This window comes from Rhinatrema bivittatum, chromosome 1 (genome assembly GCF_901001135.1).
Source record: "Rhinatrema bivittatum chromosome 1, aRhiBiv1.1, whole genome shotgun sequence".
Taxonomy (NCBI): domain Eukaryota; kingdom Metazoa; phylum Chordata; class Amphibia; order Gymnophiona; family Rhinatrematidae; genus Rhinatrema; species Rhinatrema bivittatum.
In genome coordinates, this window is record NC_042615.1 from 220,568,218 (window position 1) to 220,591,942 (window position 23,725).

Sequence of the window (23,725 nt, forward strand, 5' to 3'; positions counted from 1 at the left end):
TTCAATGCTTAATGCTCACTTTTCTGCACATCAGTTGTACATGGTGCACTACTTATATGATTGCATTCAGAAACTGAAGCTGTTGCTTGGCCCAGTTGATGGGGGGCAATGCTGCATATCCACAGCCACTCCTAGATGCAGAGGAATGCATACGCCATTCCATTCGATAAGTATACAAGGCATACAACACGATTGCCTGCTCTTCATCAACTTCTAATGGAGTATGCCAAATGACTTGGTTACAAGTCAGCAATTTACATGATGATGTCCATAACAAGTTGTTGGATGTTCTCTGCATGGGGGATCACCTCTTCCTGGTCAAACTTATGGAAATGGTCGCCCAGATCAAAGAGCAGCATGTGGCGGATTGGTCACTCTCAACAAGCTCTAAACAACAGCCCTGTAGCTGCCAGGGAGCATTCCATACTGGCTGCAGCTGGTATGGAGGCATCCACTGAAGCATCTCCCTCCAGACAGAAGTCATAGACTGCAATCCTGTATCTCCTGTCTTACACCCTGCAGTTCTTCCTTCACCACATCTTTGAGGCCCTGTATGTCCTGCGTTTGACTTACAAGCAGGTCTGCCTATCTATACTTCTGGAGCAGCATGAAGGTCTCATCTGTGCACGGCATCTCTTCATCGGCTTTTGAAGAAAAGTTGGCCTTTTCCATTTCTCTGCCTTCCCTCTCATCAACATCTTGTTCTAAGACATCAGGAGTAGTTGGTTTGCTTTGGGTGAACAAGGGCTCATCCTGCAATAAAGCCTGGTGTGCTCATCTCTTGCCACAGCCCTCTCATGATTGTATGGGCCACTACAGACTCTGCAACCCCATCCTCTTCTGACTTGCTTTGTGCTTCTGGACTCGGTGTAAGTGCTACTGCATGCCACCATGGCCTTCTCAACCTACAGAGTTCAAGCTCAGCCTACTGAGTCCAAGCCCCTCAGTCATATTGTATATCATCTACTGCAAGAAGGTAACGTACACAAACTGTCACTACTGAATTTTTCTGACCTTCTTTCTTCTCACCCACTGGACTTACCTTTCAGTCATGGAGAACTGCTACATGGGCCCCACTTTATTGCCTCCCACTGCCAAACCTTCTAGTTTACCACAGTCTGCAGCCCCCACAATTTTGCCACCCCAGGCAAAGGCCTAGTGTGTCAATTAACAAAACCAGGCCTGGGATAACATCTACAGAAAGAGAAAGTCTGGAGCCTGGAGATTGAGGAAGATTCCTGGTGGAGAGGTGGGCCCCTGAAGGATGTACAGATTGGTCTGAATCCCTCCACATAAGAATGGTTTCAAATTAGCTCAGGCTCCTACTAAACCTGTAAGATATGGTCCACCTCGTATTAGTTAGTGCTCAGTGAAAGATAGATTTTATTTTGTTTCCTCTTTTTTTAAATTGATTTTCGGGTTTCAGCCCCTTCCACATATCCTAAAAGTCAACTTTGATTTTTATGTATACTATCTTTTTCCATCTCAGTGTTGTCTTAATTTCTCAACGTATTAATGTACATTTTTCCTGAGAGGTTCTATTTCAGTCTATTTTTTATTTACCGACATTCCATCTCAATTGAGATATCACACTGGTTTACATTCAGGTACTGTAGGTATTTCCCTATCCCCAGAGGGCTTACAATCTAAGTTTTTTTTTGTACCTGAGGCAATAGAGGGTAAAGTGACTTGCCCAAGGTCACAAGGAGCGACAGCAGGACTCGAACCCTGGTCTCCTGGTTCATAGTCCACTGCTCTAACCACTAGTTTATTCTTCCTCCCTAGATAACGCTCCCACCTTTTACCTTTTCTTTACTAAAGGAGGCTATTTTAGATGCATTTTGTTATATTGGGTTTATTATTCCTGATCTCTTAGTTGGCAAAACGCTTGTTTGTGGAACATTCTATTTCATGTCAAAGGACATATGTCTTTCGTCCCCACCACCATCTAAACTCGGCGCTCACCCACACTAGGGCAAACTGACACAAGTAAACAGAGAAAGAGGACAGACGTGAGAAAAAAAAAAAAGACTACTAATGAGATCAGAGGAAAGGGAACATAAAAACTGGTCCCTGGTGGCAAACAAATTAGCGAAGAGAAATCCGGAAGTAAACCAGTAGCTTGCTCTAAAGTGACCAATGAAAAGCTAACTTCCAGGTCTGTTCCGTGGAGCCAGCTGCGGAGACGGGAGGGCTGAGCGTTTTCTGATTGTAAGAGGCACGGGGATAGGTGGGGCATTGGAGTGAGCCTGGCTGATTGTATGCGGAGCAGTGATTGGCGAGTCGGGCCGTGGGGGCGGGCAGTGTGCTGGTAACCTGAAATATCCTGCGGCGTTCCGCTGCGCGCCGGGTGTTGCTCCCGTTAACTTTTCCAGGATGCTTGCGCCGGACGTGTGCCGCCTGGCACTGCTCTGCTCCTCTTTGCTGCTCGGTATTGGCGAGGGAGGCGGCGATAAATATTCCAAGGAGGTGAACGAGAGGGAGTCGCAGCGCGAGGCCACAGAGTTCCGGGTTGTTAAACTCAACCAGGTGTGGGAGAAAGCACAGCGGGTGAGTGACCGCGGATGGTAGCGATAGACTATTTCCTCCCTCCTCCCTTTTTTTTTTTTTTTTTTTTTTAAAGCTTCCTGCAGGTCCTGACAGATAGAAGCCAGGGGCTCTAAATCCTGCAGGCTCAAGCGCAGGAAGAGGAGAGTGCTGCCTCAGAGCGGCCTTCTCCTACTTCCCTTAACCTTCTGCTCTTTTGCACTTATCTGTTTCTTTAATTGGGTTAAGTTTGTTCCTTCTCACTGTTTAGTTGATTAATCCTCCATCACTGTCAAGTTTGTGTGTCCCTCCCCCCGGAACAAAAGTCCGTTTTTTGTTAGTTGCACTCCTATTAACTTATTTCTTCTGAATGGGCTAAGGTTCCTTAGGTGACTGACTAATCATTCAATTTATTTCCTTCCACCCCTTCCTCACCTCAGCAGGAAAGGCTTGGCCTCTTGTACTTTCTGTGGTGGGTTTTTTTCCCTTGAGCAGTAGAGCTCGGTAACTGCTCTGCTGCTGTTATCCCTAAGTTAGGAGGAGTCTTCCGCCAATAGCAGCAGGAAGGTAAAGTAGGTGGGAAAGGGTTCTCCCTCCCTGCTCCTTTCTCCTCCTCTCTTTATTTAGGCTCGAGTTGCCTTGCTTCTTCTATTGTTTGCTCCCCTTCCCCCTCTCCAGCACAGATAACATAAGAACATGCCATACTGGGTCAGATCAAGAGTCCATCAAGCCCAGCATCCTGTTTCCAACAGTGGCCAATCCAGGCCATAAGAACCTGGCAAGTACCCCAAAACTAAATCTATCCCATGCTACTGATGCCAGTAATAGCAGTGGCTATTTTCTAAGTCAACTTAATAGCAGGTAATGGGCTTCTCCTCCAAGAACTTATCCAATCCTTTTTTAAACACAGCTATACTAACTGCACTAACCACATCCTCTGGCAACAAATTCCAGAGTTTAATTGTGAGTTGAGTGAAGAAGAACTTTCTCCAATTAGTTTTAAATGTGCCACATTCTAACTTCATGGAGTGCCCCCTAGTCTTTCTATTATCCGAAAGAGTAAATAACGGATTCACATCTACCCGTTCTAGACCTCTCATGATTTTAAACACCTCTATCATATCCCCCCTCAGCCGTCTCTTCTCCAAGCTGAAAAGTCCCAACCTCTTTAGTCTTTCCTCATAGGGGAGCTGTTCCATCCCCTTAATCATTTTGGTTGCCCTTCTCTGTACCTTCTCCATCGCAACTATATCTTTTTTTTGAGATGCGGCGACCAGAATTGTGCACAATATTCAAGGTGCGGTCTCACCATGGAGCGATACAGAGGCATTATGACATCTTTCCGTTTTATTCACATTCCCTTTTTAATAATTCCCAACATTCTGTTTGCTTTTTTAACTGCCGCAACATACTGAACCGACTATTTCAATGTGTTATCCACTATGACACCTAGCTGTAGAGGGTTTAGTTTTCTTTTGTTTTTTTCCCCTGCCACTCACAAGCTAATACTTTCCCTTCCTCATCCTTTTTTTCTTCATCTACCTTATGGAATCAAAGGCAGCCACTGTCCCCAGCCTGGGTAAAGACCTCTTTGAAGCCACCCTTAACAAGGAAACCACCATCTCTCCTCCCTCTACTGGGGAGTGCACAACTTAGCTGCTTTAGTGGCTGTTCCGGAAAGGGAGAGGTGATGGGGAAACCTGGCTAGCACCTATTCCCCTTCCTCCCCCCCCCCCCCCCCCCCCCCCCCATGCCGGAAGGGGTGGCCCTGCTCCAACCCTCGCACAACCCCTTTTTTGAGGTTAAGACCTTGCCTGCCCCCTTGGTACGGCTGCTGTCAGGCCCAAGCCTGCTGGGAAGAAGAAAGTGAAGCGCACGTCTCCTCTCTCCTGGTGAGACCCCAGCTGCCCCGCACATGGGCACCCTTCTCCCTGCCCTGCCTAACCCCTTCCTTTTTGACCCCTGTTCTGGAGGCATCACCATGGAGGGAGGTGTCCTTATCGCCTTCCCTTCCCTCCTGCAGAGGAATGTGCCTTTGAGGCCTCCTGTTGGCATTACCTCTGCTGCCTCTGGCACTTCCACCTCCACTGCTCCTGCAATCACCACCACCACAGTGGTTGTATCCACCACTGGCAGTGCCGCTGCTACCATCACCTCAGCCGACAATGCTTCCATTGGTATCGTAGTATCTGCCACCGGTGTTGCCACCACTACCGGGGACTCTACCTCCCCTGCCACCCCTTCCACGTGGCCGTGTCCAGGATGAGAGCTGGCAAGGGAACCACAGCACCGCTGATGGACCTCTTCGTTGACGACCGGGTCATTCAGCCTCGCCCTCAAGAACGGCCTGCGCTGCCACATGCTGGCATTGCCGGACAACCCCCCCCCCCCCCCCCCCCCCCCCCCAATAGCGTTGCTCTGGCCAAGTTGGTTGGGTCTAAATAGGTTATGGCGGAGGAGAAGATGAATGACAAGGCTGTCATGTTTGTCCGGTCCCTCCAGGCAGTCAATAAGGCCATCGAGGAGTGTTATGTCATGGAGGGGGCAGGCACCACACCACGGTGGCTTTTTTTTTTCCAGTGTCCCACCACATCCCAGATACTCTCATCAGTCAATACCTCGGTGACCTGGGGGCCTTCACGAGAGGGAGCTGTGGCATGTCTCCTCCTGGAGGCAGGGATGGATACGCCTGCCTGAGGATGCAAGGGAGCCCTAGAGGTGGAGGATGATTCAGTTCCAGGGGGACACCGTTCTGGGTCTACTGATCAATGGAGGAAGCTCGATTCTTCCATTGCTACAAACTGGGACACTTCTGCCGGTTGTGTACCAGCCTTCTCTCCTAGACTTTTCAGGAGAGGGCGACGAGCCTCCTGCAGATCCGATCCAAATCCCTGGCTCCCTTGGGGGCGCGGCTGGCCTCTCTGCCACCATTGCGCTTCCCCCCCCCCCCCCCCCATTGAGGGCTCTGGGAGGCGAGACACCTGCCCATGCCCTTCCGAAACAGCAAGGCTCCAACTCGGCCCCTCCTCTGCTGGCCACCGATCTGCACGCCGGGGAGACCTTGCCTGCGCCAGAGACTCCGCTCCCCATGACTGTGCCTCTCGGTAATAGAGAGAAGCGCTAGAGGGAGAAGGCGCGTGCCCAGGCAGCTGGAACAGTTGGTAAGTGGGGGGTACCTGGCAGGGTGGCCAACATGGGGTCACTGGCCCTTGCCCCCCCCCACTCTGTGCCCTCCGAAGAGTGCATTGAGAGTTTGACCACTGCAGCCATTGCTGTACCGCAGCCAGGGGTGGATTGGCCTATCGGGGCTTTGGGCATCCCCTGGTGGGCCAATCACGTGGGTTGGTGTCAGAGCAGACCCATGCTCAAGGAGCCGCTGTAGCCTCCCTCTAGCTGCACGGTAGCACTTTTTTGAGAGCTGCAAACTCCCCCCTATGCTTTCCATTTGCTTTTCATTTTCCATCAGCAGCATGGGACACTACTTCCTAACAGGCATCGTGGCCTCATGGGCCTGGGTCCTGCTTCCTACTGTCCTCAGGTGCTCCTCCCCCTACTTCACTGCACTGGCAGGAAGCACCGTCGTGGCTTGCCTATGCTTCTCTGCCGTTGTCTCTGCCTCTGCCAGTAGGAGGCAGCCAGCAGATCTCCCAGTCTGTTGCCTCACTGCCAACTGATGGTCACTCACTGCTGTCTGCTCTTAGGCTCCTGTTAAGCTTAGCCACAGCAAAAAAAAAACAAAACAAAACAAAACCCTTACCTCAACCCTGTTCCTTTTCCCTCCCAACATTGGGGCCTTTCAGCCCACACAGTCGGTCACTTCCAGGACCATAAACAGGTAACTCAGCCTGGATCCCCCTCAACAGTGTAAGTAAAAGTGTGTTTTCTTTTTAATTCGGGGGGGGGGGGGTGAAAAGTGTGTGTGTAAGCAAGAGTACATGTGTGAGAATGCAAGAATGAGCCAGCATGCAGATGTGTGACTATTACAGAATGCATAGGAGCCGGTGTGCGTGTAAGCGTGTGTCAGTATCTGAGAGATTGTGTCTGGAAGCGTGTGAATGAGAGCGTGAAAGAGCCAGCATGCATGTACCTGTTTGTGTGTAGTGACTATTTGAGTGAGCACATTAGAGAGGAGAGAGTTTTTCTTCCCCCTCCCCAAAACTAACTAACTCACAATCTCATGGTGACTAGAATCAAAGCTCCTAGGTATTGAGACCTGAAGGTTTTTTTTTAAAATCCTTATTAGTTTTAATTATTGGATGTTATTTGATGTGTTAAAATATGTTGCTGATGTAGAATTTTATTGGAATTGGGGAAATATTTAAATTGAGGGGGGTTTTTTCAGAGTAATTGTATTTGAGTAAAAATATTCTGTTCATTAGCTGCTTGAAATTTTTTTAGTGTTTATATTTTGATGTTTTATGAGGAATGGTAATGTTGAACTGCATACAGAATCTAGCTTGTGGTTTCCAGTTCAGTTTTTGACTGCACGTTTCTATTTATACAGTTTATGGTCTCTTTAGTCTAGATTTGGTGAGGGTCTTTCTCTGCTCTGCCTGTGTGACTGAGGTGAGGTATTCTGCTAGTGTGTAGTCTGTACAAAGATCTATAACAGCCTGGCTTGTTCTCTTTTCCTAATAGATGTATTGGTGTATGTTAGAGCCTAATGTAATATTTTCAGTGTTGCCTTTTTCTAGGCAAGGTTGTTGCTGTTCAAGTCCTGGCAGTTAATGCTCTTTTGGTATGGGAGATTTACTATATTGTAACTGTAATTCAGTTTACTCGCAGCTTTGAGGATCAAGCCCACACCTAACATGAATTATAATACGCCTAATGCCATATGGGTTCCAAGTATCTTTTTTTTTTTTAGATTTCTGTTTGGATTCACTGCAGTGTGTATAAATATAATATACATGTGGTATTTTTACCTCAGAAAACTGTACTTTGAATATTCTTTACATGTCAAATCTGTTCTTATAAACTCATAATTGTGAGGGGGGGAGGGGTGCAAGGCTGTAAAGTTCACCTGGGGTACTTAATACCCTTGCATCACCCTGCTGCACTGGCTCCATGTGGGAAAGCAGGATTCTGTCTGGAGCTGTGCTGCTTTTGGGTTAGTGGATCCTCCCCTGTTTTGGCCAGGGCTTCATTTCTCATTTTTTAAAGCCCGGGAGGAACTGCATGGATCACATCTAGTCCTCTCTCTTCTGGAGTAGGTAGGCAGAACAGAGCCTGGGGAGTCATAAATGCAGCAGGTTGTGCAACATGCATTTCTTAGTGTCTAGTCAGATGAATCCAGAACAAGTGGGTTATGCACCTCCTACAGGCAAACTGATGTCACAGTTATAGAAACCAATCACACAATATTGGCTCTTATACCATATGTATTCCGGGTACCCCAGTTGTAAACAATACTTCAAAATATCGGTACACCTGGTCTTCTCTTAACGCTTATTGAGAGCAGGCTAACATATATTTGTAGGACCTCTCTTCTCAGGATCATGGTATATTTACCAGACTCTATCTCATGGTTCTGGGTCCATTTTACTTTATATTTTTTTGTTGTTTATCGTTTTTCCCAATCACCATTTTTTTAAATTGAATCTTTTTTTCTTTTTTTTCAAAACCAATGAACATAGTCACTTTTCAAAAGTCACTGAACTCAACGTCAAATGTACTTATCTGCACAACCCAACACGATCGCGTTTCGGACCACATCCCTTAGGGTCCTGCTTCAGGGGACTAAGATTTTCATCATTTTTCTGTGACAAAATTACCAACATGAAAAATTCAATAGCTGCATTCAGTCATGTACGTTCTTATGTCCGCGATCCCGGCGTTCCAATATGTTAGCCTGCTCTCAATAAGCGTTAAGAGAAGACCAGGTGTACCGATATTTTGAAGTACAGTTATAGAAACCCCAGCAGTGACATCAGCCTGCCATTATTCTCCATCTCCAGCAGATGGTGGACATGAGTCTCCCTACTGGGGATTGCTTTGATTTGAAAAAATGAGAAATAAGGACAATAAATTTGCCCCGCTCTCCTGCAGTTATACCATATGGTCCCTCCCCCCGGTTAAGAATTCCTGAGGCAATTTCTGTGGTCCCTCGGATGAGTACCTTGGTCTGGTAGCTGGCTTTTCAGCTGGCACGGACAGCTGTTTTTGCAGCTGAAAGGCAGCAGGTGTAGGAAACAGAGTGCAGCAGTGACGGCATATGCCCTCTTCCCTGCAGCTGGAGACACTCTGTACTCAGGTAGGGCTGAGCTCAGGTAAGCTTAAAAAATAAATACAGACAGAAGAGTGTGTTTTGGTGTAGGACTTCCTCCTTCTCCCGGTCTCTCTACTTGGTGTGCTGTCCCAAATTTTGTCCCGCTTTGTGGGAGGTCAAGGGACGTGGGAATCTGACGGGTTGAGCAGCCTCTGTAAGCTAATCTTACGAAAATGCCTTTTAAGGGCTTGCTCTTGTTTGAGAATGACTTGGAGAAATTGGCCATTAAGTGGGACAAATCTCCAGTTCCTTGGTTGCCAGAGGATAAGAAGCAGTTGCAGCACCCCTTTGGTATGAGGGGTCGTCTTCGGGGGTTCCAAGATATTTCACCTCTACAGAGAGTTGACCTTTCAGAGGACTCTGCCTTTTGGCAGGTCTGTCTTTTTGTCCCAGACAGCCCAAGTGAGGAACAGCTTCGGGTAGCAGATCCTCACAATAAAGGCTTGCCGACCTATTTAGGGAACAAGAGAAGGTGACTCCTCTCTTATTAGAAGTAGGTTGAGATCAGATCATTGGGTCCTGGAGACAATATGAGAAGGATTATGCGCTGGAGTTTCGCATTATTCTTCGGGGACGTGTTCATGATGTCTCCTTGCCACTCCCCACAGAAGAAGCAGGCAGTGGACTGTACTGTTAAGGCTCCTCCGACTGAGGGCTGTAGTTCGTACCTATGTCTCAAAGTATGGTGTGATATTCCATTTATTTTGTTGTGCCCAAGAAGGGCTCCTTTTGTCCCATCCTGGATCTCAAGGGAGTCAACCATCATTTGCGGATGACTCGTTTTTGTATGGAAACCTTGTGCTCAGTGATAATGGCCATGCAGTCGGAATTTCTGCCCTACCTTGATGTTTCCAAGTCTTATCTTCATATTCCCATCCAACTGGAGCACCATCATTTTCTACGTTTTGTGGTGTTGGGGTGCCATTATCTGTCTCGGGTGCTGCCTTTTGGTCTAGCCACCATGCCCAGAATTTTTCCAAGGTTATGGTGGTGATAGCGGCAGAGTTGAAGATGGAATCCTAGTACACTTTTATTTGAATGACTAGCTGATTCAGGCCGAGCCGCCTGATGACCCGCAAGGTGATCTCCTTGTTGCAGGAGCTCAGTTGGGGGGTGAACCTGGCCAAGAGCAGTCTTCAACCATCTCAGTCGTTGGAGTATCTGGGTGTTCAATTCAACACGAGGCAGACCAAAGTTTTCCTGCTAGAAGTTTGGATTCAGAAGTTGATGTCCCAGGTCAGTCTCTTGGTGAACATGATATATGCCCGACAGTGTGCTCCTATCTGCAGGTCCTCAATTTGAGGGTGGCAACCCTGGAAGTGGTGCCGTGGACAAGGGCACATATGTGTCCTCTTCAGTGCTCACTGCTGTCGTGTTGGAACCCACGGTCTCTGGACTATTCAATTTGGCTCCACTTGCCGATGGAAGTTTGCTCTTACCTTTAGTGGTGGTTTCATTAGAATCATCTGAGAGAGGTGTTTCCTTGACCTCACTGAACTGATTGATACTCATGACAGATGCGAGTCTCCAGGATTGGGGAGCTCATGGTCAGGAGCTAACTGCACAAGGACGCTGGAATGCCGAAGCGTCCCTCTGGGGTATTAATTGCCTAGAAGCCCGGGTGGTCCAGTTGGCATGCTTGCATTTCAGCAACAGGCTGTAGGGTCAAGCAGTCAGAGTGATGTCGAATAACACAACAGTGACTTACATCAATCGGCAGGGGAGGGACAAAGAGCCAGCAAATGATGCAGGAAATAGACAAACTTATGGAATGGGCGAAAGGGCATCTCTAGGTGATCTTGGCCTCTCACATTGCAAGAAAAGAAAACTTAAGAACAGACTCTCAGCAAGGAGAATCTGGACCAAGGAGCATGGGTATTGTTGGATGAGGCGTTTTGGCTGATAGTGGATCACTGGGGCCTTCTGTCTTTTTTTTTTTTTTTTTTTTTTTAAATCTGCTGGCAACTTCTTGCAGTGCGAAAGTTCCTCAATTCTTCAGTCGCAGGAGAGATCCGTGGTCCCTGGGTATCGATGCTCTCGTGCAGGTCTGGTCGGAAGACAAGCTGCTTTATGCCTGTCCCCCATGGCCCATGTTGCAGGATTGAAGGCCCCAGGGGGATGGTCCTCTTGGTGGCACCGGATTGGCCCAGATGACCATGGTATGTAGATCGGATTCCTTTGTCTTCCATGGCACAAGAATCTACTGCAGCAGAGACCTGTCCTTCACAAAGATCTGACTTGGTTTTGTTACTTTTTTTTTCTTATATTTTATTAAATTTCCAAATATTTTTGACAGCAATATAAAATGTCACTGAAATGAAGGTCATAAGTAACAAAACAAAAAATTACAATATTAAAATCAATAAGGAAATACAATAGCTACCACAGACCCAAGTACAAGGTAATGAAGGAGATCCAAGCCTCTATTGATCATATAATTAACAAGCAATGGTAAGAGGGAAAAACTTTGAAGAAAGAAAAGGTCGGTAGACTATTTCTCAATAATACAGTACATCAGTGAGCAACATTTACAGTAATATGGAAGTCCAAAAACTCTCAGCTGTGAGTTCAAAGAATACATATTTATGTATTGTTACATTTATAGGGATAACAAATAAACAATGTATTTTGAAATTTATCTGAGCTCCTATTTTCCTAACTTCTTGACCCATGCTTAAGAGATCTTCTTTTTACTGTGGTGTTGAGTAGATATAGCAATGTCCAGGTACATTAAAATTCTTTGATCAAATACAAAAGCTCTCCGTTACATTTATTTCTTTGTAAGAATCATGTCATGATCAGAAGGAAAAATAAAACTAGTTCCACGGTCAGTGACTTGGTCATCTCCGGAGGTCTCCAAGAGTGCAGAAATATCTGAAGGCACTACAGTCAGGGCCTGATTACCCTGAGCAGCAAAAGAAGTGAAATAAATCTTAGACATAGGAGGCAACGATTCAGAGGCAATTTTCAGAATGTCCGTAAGGTATTTCTTAAACTGGTCTGTCAGAGATATCTAATTCTGGGAAAGTTCAAAACTCTCAAATTCAAATATTTGAGAGCATTTTCCAAATTCTCCAGTTTGTTTTTTTTTTTTTTTTTTTGATAATCTCCTTGAACCAAATCCTCTTGAATCAATTGTAACTGCTTGGTCTTTTGATCTAAATCTTCTAACTTTGAATTATGAGAGGAAACCAAAGGATCTAAAACCTGTGTATGATATATATCTGTTATTGAAACACTGTCGATAGATTTTTCTAGTGAAGCAATGGCAATCCAAAGTAATTTCTGTAGTTTTACCCGGTTCAGTTCTGAAAATGGAGCTTAGTCTTCCCAGCGGTTAAGATTTGAAATACAATTAGAACCAGCTGGTTCTTCCCTTCCTATTGGGTTGGAAGCTGAAGGAAAAAAATCTGGATGACCCGCTTCTACCACAGAGTTCTGCTGACTCACTGACAGTAGCAGGAAGCCCACATAGGGTCCTTTGGTGTTCATATTGTGCACAATGGAGCTGGCCCCAGCTGCCACAATATCAAACACCGATCTCAACCCTTGTAACAAGTGGCCTGGTCCCAGAATCACAGCACAGGGAGAAGGGGAAGGAGTTACCTGTGTACCAGGGCTCAGATACTCAACCGTCAATGAGCACAAGGGAATGCTCACCTCCTGCCACTACAGCAGACACTTCTCCCAGTGTTCTAACATCTGCTGGCAAGAAGAACCCATCAATTTGCTGTTGTAGTGGATCGGGTAGGGAAGAAGGTGAGGAACCTTCCCTTACCCTTCCTTTCCTTCAGAGAACCAAGAAAAAAATTACGGTGTTCGGAGCTCCACGCCACATGTTTTCCCTCTAAGACACCATCTTGAATCTGTCATATTTGATCCTTGAAAGAGCTCGCTTGTTGAAGTATGGATATTCTTCTTGCGAGCACATAGCCACCTTGCTATGTGCTCGCAAGTTCCCCACTTCCTTAGCCTAAGTGCGGATATGGAGAGAGGCTGGTATGAGGATTGTGGCGTTCTTACTTGTTCAGTTAAAATTCTGCTCATTTTGGAATTTTTGCAGGATGGGTTAAAGGCTTGGCCCTTAATTCCTTGAAGGTACAGGTTGTCTCTTGCCTGTTTCAGGTGCATGGTGAATCCTCATCTCATCTATTTTTTTTTTTTTTAAGGGGTGAACCATCTTTAGTGTAGAGCTGGATTTCTGGGTGGGCCTAGCATTTCAGCTGCTGCATAGCTTTTCCTTGTTATTGATCTCAAACAATGTTCCTGGTGGCGCTATGCTCTGCGTGTCGAGTTTCTGAGCTGCAGGCCTTGTCTTGCCAAGAGCCGTTCTTTCGGGTGACTTGAGGGGCAATGTGGCCTGTTCTCTCCCCCCCCCCCACCCCTTCTAACCTAAGGTGGACTTGGATTTTCACTTAAATCGGTCCATTTCTTTGTCCTTAGATAAAGACAGATGCGGAGGAGAATAATCTTATGCATTCTTTGCATGTCAAGAGACATGTCGTGAGTAGCTGGATGTTTCTAAACCTTTCCGAAAGATGGATCGCCTGTTTGTCCTTCATGGTAGAAGGAAGCAGGGCAAACAAGTTTCGTGGGCTACAATAGCTCGTTAGATTGAGGTAGTCAAGGCCACATATGTGGATGCTGACAAGCCATTGCCCTCTCAGGTTAAGCTCATTCCACGAGGGCTCAGGCAGTGTCATGGGCGGAAGTTCGATGGTCTCCCATCGACACCTGCCGAGCTGCGATGTGGTCCTCCTTACACACTTTTTTTCCGGGTTCTATTATTTGGATGTGCAGGCCTGGGAGGATGTAGCCTTTGCATGTGCGGTGTTGACTGGACTGCAGGCGGCCTCCCACCCTATTCGAGAGTAGCTTTGGTACATCCCACTGGTCCTGAGCACATTTGTCTACACTAAAGAAAACAAAATTATCAGGTGAATAGTAACTTCTCTTTTTTTTTTTTTTTTTTAAATTAATTCAGCTCAGCTGCTGTTCATTTGGTATGAGTGGGTTCAAGGGCTGCAGGTCCATCAGATACTCATTCTATCTGTTACCAATGCTTTGGACGTAACCATGACATCATCAGCTGTAGTCATTGCAGAAGGATGTCACAGAGCATACCAACTACATGCTGAGTTGTGCACGGGTCCGAGGATCGCCTGGATTTTGCCCATTTCTGTACCTGTGCTGAACACTTCCACTCACTAATGATGGTTTATGAGAACCGTTCACACGTTCATCTACCCCCTCCTTTTTGCTATTGAGTGTATTCTATATAAACAGCAATAATACGAGGAGAGAGTAATGATATGGGGAAAAACGATTATATTTTCTCTTAGCAATAAGATTACAAAAGAACGTTGTATGAATACAAGTAGTAAAGCATATAAAAGCTAAGCTCTCTCTATCCTTCCCTGAAAAGACTGTGTGGTCAGACAGGCAAAGCAGTCACTGCTCAAGGATGGGAATCGTGGGTGATAGCAGGGAGCCTTCATGCACAAGCCTGTATTTGGATTGACGGCTTGCTGGCTCTCCAATTTCCTGATTTGTCACTGTCGTTTTTTTTTTTTTTTAATGCTTACTGGGCATGTTACCCTGTCCCTATTATTGCCTCCTTATTGAGTTAAGTTCTTCTACCCTCTCTCCCTCCATCTCACGCTCTCATTGATGGTGACACACAATGACATGCTCTTCTTTTCCTGGCTTCACCATTTTACCTTTTCCAGTACTACAGTCATTATTTACTATCTACTTTTTTTTCAGCAATGTTTACTATTATAGGATTATGTGAATTTTTTTAATCCCCCTGCATATTTTGCTCACAGTATGAGAAACTACCTAGAAACTACCTTGCCTATCCTTTCATACTGATGCCATTCCTTGCTATGTTTACACAGTTATAAAGTAAACAAGAAATCGGTACTAATTACTGTAACAGGAAACAAGCAGAAAGTTCTTACAGCTTTTACATAGAAATGTTTGAAGAAAGGGTTGGCAAATGCCCTTGAATAATAGATGGCAGGGATATGACATTAAATGGATAGTTATTCCATTTACAGAGGAATGTATTTGCATGGAATTAGCAAAAATTAAATGGAATAAGGCAGTAGGTTCAGATAGGATAGTGGTTCCCAAACTTTCAGGGAAGGTGGACCTCTTTTCAGCCTCAGTTTTGCAGATCCGCACACTCTCTCTAATTTTTGCATGCCCTAACAAGAAATAGGCACCCCAGAATCACTTATAATATATAAAATGTAATATTACATAATGCTTACTGATCTAAACTGAATAATTAGGGAAGGTAATTTCCAAAGCTTCTTAAAAATTGCCCTTAATCTATTTTTTATTAAAACATTTATATTCTGCCTTTAGCAGAAAAACTGCAGTTTGAGGCCAATTATAATCTCCCCTTTCTATTTCCAGCTGCAAGGGAGAAAAGCAAACAAAAAAAACAAAAAACTTCCAGGTTGGAAACTTTGGTGTGACCTGGCAGAAAATCAGCACTGGGTACCTGCAGACCTACAATCTAATTTTTAAAGGGAAACGACCCATGGCATTTCCTTGTTGAAAACTTGGGAAAGCTGGTACTTTGTACCGTCTTTGAGGCAGATGCAAGTACATGCGTGAAAATATGCACGAGGATTTAAAAAATTAAATCCCTACATGGACCTGCCCTGTACCATTTTTCCCATCAGGAAAACATATGTATGCTGTTCACAGTGCAGGTACTCTTACCCTCTGGCAGTCTTCAAATGACCTTCTTTTTTTCATGGGTAAACAGCTATCGAATGTCCCATCCACAGCTGGACCATGGTGGCTTGCTGTCCGTCCCCCCCCCCCCCCCCCCCCCCCTTGATCCTCTCCCTGTGGACCAGTGTGATTCCTGGAGTCCTCTCCTGCAGTCTCTGGTGTTCCTCTCCCCTGATAAGCTGCCATCTTCTCTCCTACTCTTTTTTTTTTTTTTTGGTATAGCTTCTGTCAGGCAGTAGTGGGAAGTGTTTTTCACCATCACCTTGTTTTCCTAGTGACTTCTGAAGGTTCTGAAAGACACAATTGGCTCCTATCTTCCCCCCCACTTCCTTTCAGTGTACGGGCAGTGTGGTTTGACTCTCAAAGGCTGCAACTGGCCCCTCTTTCCCCCATCTTCGCTGGACATGCAGCAGTGCGTTTTGAGGCTCCTAATGGATGTGAATGGGCCTCTGTCGCGCCTCCTATTCTGCAGCGATGTGTGTGGTGAAGTTTCCGTGGTAGAAACAGGCAAGAGAGTGCGAGTAGCTCAACTAATGACAGAATAGGATGCTCTCTTTCTTCCCTGCTAAAATTTTCTTGCTTCCCATCTGGCGGACCCCCTGACCTGGTCTCGCAGATCCCAGGTTGGAAACCTTCCCTAAGATATATTAAGGGGAATCTGAGAATTATTTAGTCTGGGTAAACAAATAAGCATGGGTATAGCTTGCTTATTGCAGCGGTTACTACCCCTAACTAATTAAGCTAGATATTTCACTTAGAGGCAGTTCCAACACTGCTGTCTACATTTAATGGTGGGGGTGGAAGGGAAATAGAATCAAAAGGTTACTAAGAGCCAAGAGTAACAGATAAGAATGAGAGAGAAAAAAGTGCTAAACTCGCTGGGCAGACTGGACGGGCCGTTTGGTCATCTTCTTCCGTCATTTCTGTGTTTCTATAAAGTATATCGGGATAAACTTAAAGATCTAAACATGTATACCCTAGATGATAGGGGAGATATACGACAGAGACATTAAAATATCTCAGGTTTCCATGCACAGGAGGTGAGACTTTTTTTTTTCTTTCAGTGGAAAAGACTCTAGAACAAGGGATCATGAGATGAGGTTGAAAGGGGGTAGACTCAGGAGTAGTCTTTGGAGATATTTCTTTACAGAGAGGGTGGTAGATGTGTAGAACAGCCTTCCAGTGTAAGTGGTGGAGACAAAAACGGTATCAGAATTCAAGAAAGCAGAGGATCTCTAAAGAAGTGGTGATTATAATGCTGAATTAATTGGATGGATGGGCAGACTGGGTGGTCCGTATGATCTTTTCTGCCATGTTTTTTATGCCAGTTTTGTTTTTCTGTACATTGTATAACAAGTTTCTACTAGTGGTGGTATAGACTTTTTATTCTTTTTGTTGCCCTTTTTTGCTAGTGTCCAATTGGACTCTGTGCTCCTCTTCCAGTCCTCTATGTCCTTATGGCTTCTTTCTTCACAGGCTTTAACTTTTTCACTGGGGGCACAGATTTACCAAAGTACCCAGTGTGTGTGTGTGTGTGTGTGTGTGTGTGTGTGTGTAAAAAAAAAAAAAAAAAAAAAAAAAAAAAAAAAATTCCCTTTTTAGGCACACTTGTCAATACCAAAATGTCTATTGTCGATTGGTTGGTTAGTCTGTGTACATGTTTCAGTGACAGACTAAACCAACTTGGTTGAAAATTGATTGTGGTATGTCCAGTGAGAAATATTAGGGAATCCTGAGTTTGGCTCAGTTTGTTCAATTTTATGACCATCCGAACCCCCAAATGAGTTTATGCAACGTGTAACTTTATAAACTTGCTTAAATTACTGGCCTGGCTCAAAAGTGTGCCTTTATAGCTGCTAGTTGCCTCCATGTTGTAATTAACAGCTGGAGCAGTGAGCAGTGCTGGGTAACTTAGGTATACATATCCTCAATTCAGCTGAACAGAGCAGACAAGCCAACATAAATTTCCACTGCTGGGTACCTAAATTGATACTTCAGGGAAATGTAATGGTTTCAAGCCATTTAGCCAGCATATGGTTTGGTTTTTCTCCTTGCTGACTGGTGCTTTCAGTTAATGGGCTCTTTTTAATCCATTTTTTTTCAGAGGCACAATAACTTTCACAAAATGTACGAACTTCATCCAAACTTGAGGGGTAAAATGAGCATGGGTCTGTCATCTATCCTTATGAAAATCTCCTTGATTCACTGAGTGTGAGCTCATTTTTAATAGTCAAAATTGGAATGAACTTTGAAAGTTCATGGATAAACATATTTTTCATTTCCTTCCTTATTTACACTTGCATTGAACTAGGCAGATCCTCAGCTTGGCTTGCTAATGCAGCTTCTGTGTTATAGGCCATGAGAGCACTGCTTAAAATATTTCCCTGCTGCTGACAAAGCATGACTTCCTGTCTTCTACCATTATGTTGTGTGAGGCATTTAAAACCTCAATTGATAATGTCTTTGCCTTATTCACCAGCTCAAAAATTTATTTTGAAAGGAGCTAAGTAGGTCTATGTTGTACATTCGTAACTAGAGCCTAATTTTCCTTCTTGAAAAAGAATCTGAATTGATGTAAATGTTTCATGAGGCAGGTTTGAGTAGTACATGAATAGTAATCCTGTATAAGACCCCTCCAAGAATTGTGTAAAGCGTGCACTATAGTAATTTGTTTTTTTTTTTTTTTTTCCCCCAATTCAAAGTTGCACCTGTCTGCTGTGAAACTGGCAGAGCTGCACAGCGACCTAAAAATGCAAGAAAAAGACGAACTGAAGTGGAAAAAACTAAAGGCTGAAGGGTTAGATGATGATGGAGAAAAAGAAGCCAAACTCAGGCGTGACTTCAGAGGTAAGGATCTGTAGTCATTCTGAATTGCAAGGAGGCAGCTTTTCATTAAAGAATATGATTGAAATATATTTGCCAAAATACATAGAAGTCAATTCACCCTTGAATTTGTAACCTTCACTAGGCAAATAGTTGATATTCAAAGTTTACTGGATGTAGACTGTAATGAAAGGGTTTATTTCAGGGATATTTAGGGTAAATGACATCTACCATATTTTTCGCTCCATAAGACGCACCTGACCATAAAGGGGGGGGGGGGGGGGAAGTGTGCTAAACCGGCTCTGTACGTCTTATGGAGCAAATTAGGGATGTGCATAAAATTCTCCCCCCCCCCCCCCATTTCGTTTTCAGGTCTGGGGAGGGCCATTTCGGTCCACTTCCCAAATCGGGAAAACCTTTATCGTTCTCTTTGTCTGGGGGGGAAGACCCCCCCCCGCCCCCCAAGACCTGCCAAAAGTCCCTGTTGGTTCAGCAGGGGTCCGGGAGCGATGATCTGCTCTTTGACCGTCAGCTGCCAGTAATCAAAATGGCGCTGGTGGCCCTTTGCCCTTACTATGTCATGGGCTACCAATGGCACCAGAAGTTCCTGTGGCATAGTAAGGGCCCAAGAGCAGGAGATCGCTCCCGGACCCCTTGGCAAGTCTTGGGGGTGGAGGGTTGTAGTTGGGTGTGTTGTGTGTTTTATATATATTCGCTCCATAAGATGCACAGACATTTCCCCCCACTTTTGGGGGGGAAAAAAAGTGCGTCTTATAGAGCGAAAATACGGTAATTTGGGGCATGCAGAAAGAAGAGCCACTCTAGATGGACCATCCCAGAACATCCCCCCAAAGCATTATTCACCCATGTGTTTAAGAAGCAAATAAGCCTTGTAGAATCAGCCACCTCAAATATATTTACTCCATCTCTGAGCAGGAGTAACATTTTGCTCATCCCATTATCTCCCATGATAAGAGAAAATGTGGTCTGTGTTTTGTTTTATTTTTGGGGTTTTTTTTGGTTTTTTTTTTTTTAGTACTGAGAATCAGTATCCTTTTTATTCTTTCATATTTCATTCACATGAAATATAAAAATTGTCATGATAGATCTCTGCAGTGATTGTTTGGAATCCTATCTCTCTACATTTTAAAGGAACAGAACCAGTTTCTCTACCGGAGATTGCAGCATGAATTAGCCATGCTGTCTGGGATGTCCTCCATGCCTCTAGGTGGCAGAGCTCTCAAAGATCACTGAACTTTGTCAGTGATGTGTACCTGCTTGTATCTTCCCATGTTTCCCAGAGTCTCCTCAGTCCATTTTTTCCTGCACGCCTGAGTTTTTTCTCTCTCTCTCTCTCTCTCTCTCTCTCTCTCTCTCTCTCTCTCTCTCTCTCTCTCTCTCAAAAACAAACAAAACCCCCCCCCCCCCCCCCCCCAATCAACATGCCACGGTCACCTGGTTTTAAATTTTTGCCAGTGTGATAAGATCATGTCTATAACAAACAGCCCAAGACTGCTGCTACTTATGCCTGGGATCCAACCATGATCAGGCTTCAGTCCCTTGAGCCCAGCGGCAAAGGGCTGTCTGCATTGCCAAACTAAAGGAAGCAGCTTCGGGCTTCTATGCCCCCTCGAAGGAGTCAGCTAGATCCTCTCTGGGGGCCCCTCACTGGACTTCTAAAGAAGCCTCCTCAGTCGGACCTTCCAGCTCAGCCGAGCCAATGCTGAAGCAAGCCCATGTGACACCAGAGCACAGTGCGGGAGATGTGTTGGCAGCGCCAATAAAAAAACATCTGCATCACAGTCATCGCCACACCGCTTCTGCGTCGAAGAGTCAATACCACGGGAGCACGAACGCATTCCATCGCACTGAAACCGGACAATTAAGCAACCAATGCACGGTGCACCCAAGCTTCTGAAGAAGCTGTTTCAGGGCATAAACGACTCTGGGAGCCCTCTCCACTTCTAGTGGTCGACCTGGAAGGACCTTCTTCACCAGCTATCTCCCATGGTTCCTCATCTTCAAGTATTTTTTCGGATCTGTTTCTGGCATTGGGATGCCGTAGACAATCAGGCCTTCAGGAACACTTACTGGAGAAAGACAGACCGCCGCCTCTGGACACCGCTCGACCCAGGGGTTCAGACACAAACATTTTGTTGGCAGCAATACCCCCAACTCTGGGGGCAGAGGAGAGGCCAAATGGGAGAACTTTGTATTGGAAATGGCAGCCATTGATCGTGAAGCATAGGTACCGCCAGGACGAAGGGTGCATTGGTATATGGGCATATGCATCCTTTAAATCTAGTCAGCACATCCAATCTCTGGGGCGAAGGAAGAGTAGGATGGACTTGAGGGATGTCATCTTGAACTTTCCCTCGTCGTATATTTGTTGAGAGTACGGAGGTCCAGGAAATGTCAATGGCCACCTGATCTCTTGGGAATAAAAACCCTGATGGAGCTGTGAGGAAGGCAGCTCTCGAATGCATCTCTGCTGGAGTAGATGGTTGATCTCCTGTAGCAGTGGTCTACATTGTGTCTGGATGTGTTTTTGGCAGACCAGGTGCGGTAAGGATGGAAGAGAAATGAAATTGAGGGAGTATGATCTGTAAGACCCAAAGGTCGGATGTGATGTGATGTTCTCCCAGGCTTAATGAAAAAACAAGAGAGCCTGACTCTTACTGGGATTGGTGGTAGCGGTGGGGGCAATTTCCCTAAAAACCTTGAGGGCCTATGGGGGGAGGAGGAGGGGAATGCTGTCGCGGTCATTGCTGCTGTGCAGGCTGTTGGCGACTCGGCTGGTATGGTAATGGCTGTTAAGCTGGGTAAAAGTCGATATGGATGACATGGGTAATGTGGTTTTCTGTATGAGGAAGAGGAGAGAGTCGTGATGAAGCTGAATCGGATGGGGTGGTCAGGGGCATGACAGCTACCTTTTATTTTTTAAGCTGTGTGACAGTCTGTCAATTTATCACCGAAAAGATTGTCCGGAGACAAGGAAGATTTGCTAGCTTTTCGTGATCATCATCATGGATGGCTCCTTGCTCGTAAACATGCTAACTGGCGGGCTGCAATGGCATTGGATTTCGCCAAAGTGTCAAATCGCTTGTATACAGAATGAAGGTGTCATAAGCCCTCTTCCAACTCCTGTGGGGGTCGATCGTCTGGGGACGCGACCAGCAACAAGGGTTCTAGGGACTGGAAACAATCATAGAGATACTGAGTCACAAAAAAATTGATGTTGCTGCATCTTGGCGTTTAACATGCCCAATTGGAATGCCTTCTTGGTGAAGTCATCCATGTACTTGCAGTCTTTGCCGGGAGGTAAAATTGAATGCAGCCTAGTCTTTTGTCCTCTGCATCGTGGATTCAACCTCAACCGAGGCATGAGGGAGCTGGACCATGGAATAAAACTGTGATTGATGCATATGGTATTTTAGATCCGTTTTACGGGAAGTTGGCATTCCCGAAAAGGGGGATTCCCATGGCTTGGTCATCACGAGAAGGCAAGGCTGTAGGTTCTGCAGGAGTATCGAAAATCCTGAGGATCCCTATCATCTCCTGTCTGGAGTCAGGAACTTTACGGGTTTCCACATCAAGGCACTGACCCACCTTTTCCAGGAATTTTGGAAAGAAAGAAAGATCTTCCGGCAGAGAGACCAGCTTAGGTGGAATCTCTGTGGGGTCTGAGAGATAGCCGGTGGAGGAGCTCTGAGAATTGGATGGTTGGGGGGGGGAGTCGTCTGCAGGAGGAGACTAGAGCTGCTCTGCAGTGACCTCAGGGCGTCCATGGGGCTGTCCAGTGGGTGCTGACCTTGTTCTACAGTTGTGAGAAACTGTCAGTATGGTTGAGATCTGCAAGATAGCCTGAGAGGCCAAGTTTGAAGGGAGAGGCCTGGATTATGTTGGAGTGTCACTCATATTCCAACACCCCTCTCCACTCCTGTCACCTCCGCAAGGCGCATCAGCGAGCTACAAGCCCTGGTCACTACCCACCCTACCTGGAGTTTTACCATGACAAAGTTACACTGCGTAAGCATCCCGCCTTCCTCCCAAAGGTGGTTTCAGCTTTTCACATCACCCAGTCCATCGCTCTACCGACGTTTTACCCAGCCAGCAGAGACCCTGAGGCCTATAGCCCCCTATCCAGCCCTCCTCCAAAAGAGCAAAGGAAGTCTCCACCTGAGGACTTAACCTTTGCAGGGTTTGTTTCCTATAATATGGGAAGGTGGACTATTGGTCGGGTTATCAATGACACTAAGATACTATTTCAGTTTTGGGGGTTTTTTTTGCATTTAATTTGAGCCTGCTATGGGCAAGCCATTGTTAGATGGTCTTAATGTAGATTTGAGTTAGGGAGAGATGTCTGTCCAAGAAGATTTATACAGGTTGAAAATCTGTATATCTGCGTAAACTTTGAACTGGACATTTAAAGCGGATAGTATTTGGCAAAGCGGTAATAGGTATATGTTGAACAGTATCGGTGATAAAGGGGACCCTTGTGGAACTCCTGTAGATTGAGTGTACATTTGGAAAGAGCTGGCTCCAATATTGATTTGAAAACAGCAGTTGGTGAGAACTATTAAACCAGTTTAGAACAGTGTCTTGCAAATCGATAGATTGAAGTCTTGATATTAGAATTGTGTGGTCTAGCGTGTAGAACGCAGCAGAAATATCCAGTAAGACTAAAAAAAAAAATCTGAGTGTTAAAACTCCTAATGTATGAGTCAAAAGAAGAAGGGTTTCAGTTGAATGGCCTTTCCTGAAGCCATGTTGATTCGGATGAATTATATTGTGATCTGATAAAAATTCATTTAACTAATGTAAGACAATAGATTCTAATGTGTTAGAAAAAAATTAATGGAGCAACTGGTCTGAGGTTCGAGAGATCTGTAAAAGCTATTTATTTATTCTTTTGAATTGGTGTAATTGATTGCTTTAAATAGCTTGGAAATATACCCGTTTGTAACGATTGGCTTATTAAACATATGGAATCAGGACAAGTCCCTCCTAAATTTTTTAAAGAGCGATCTAGGACAGGGGTTCAATGGCGAATTAGAAATTTGTTTACAATTTTACAAATTGTTTCTATTGAAGTATTATCGAAAGAAGACCAGTGGTTAACCGGTTCTTGCTCTTTATAATTAGGGTGAGGCAGATCTTTGAATTCTTGTGTGATGTTAACTTTAGATTGGAAATATGCTATTTGATTGCAAGTAATGTCATCAATATCAATAGTTTCTTGGAAGGGGGGTGAAGTTAAGGATTTCACAATATTGAACAATGTGGCTGGATTATTAGCTAACAATTTTATTAGCATAAAATGTTTTCTCTAAGTTTACTTCTCACCTGTATATT

At 45.1% G+C, this 23,725-nt stretch overlaps 1 protein-coding gene across 2 annotated transcripts in view; it reads left to right on the forward strand.

Annotated features, from left to right (window-relative positions):
- Positions 1-2,274: 2,274 nt before the first annotated feature.
- LRPAP1 (LDL receptor related protein associated protein 1) overlaps positions 2,275-23,725 on the forward strand; it is a 90,076-nt gene continuing 68,625 nt past the window's right edge. Inside the window, exons 1-2 of one of the 2 annotated variants that reach the window (XM_029591882.1) lie at positions 2,275-2,550; positions 18,250-18,394. In XM_029591882.1, coding sequence (XP_029447742.1) covers positions 2,377-2,550; positions 18,250-18,394 — 319 coding nt within the window. In that variant the 5' untranslated portion in view covers positions 2,275-2,376. The remainder of the gene's footprint in view (positions 2,551-18,249; positions 18,395-23,725) is intronic. The other variant, XM_029591873.1, reaches the window with a different exon arrangement.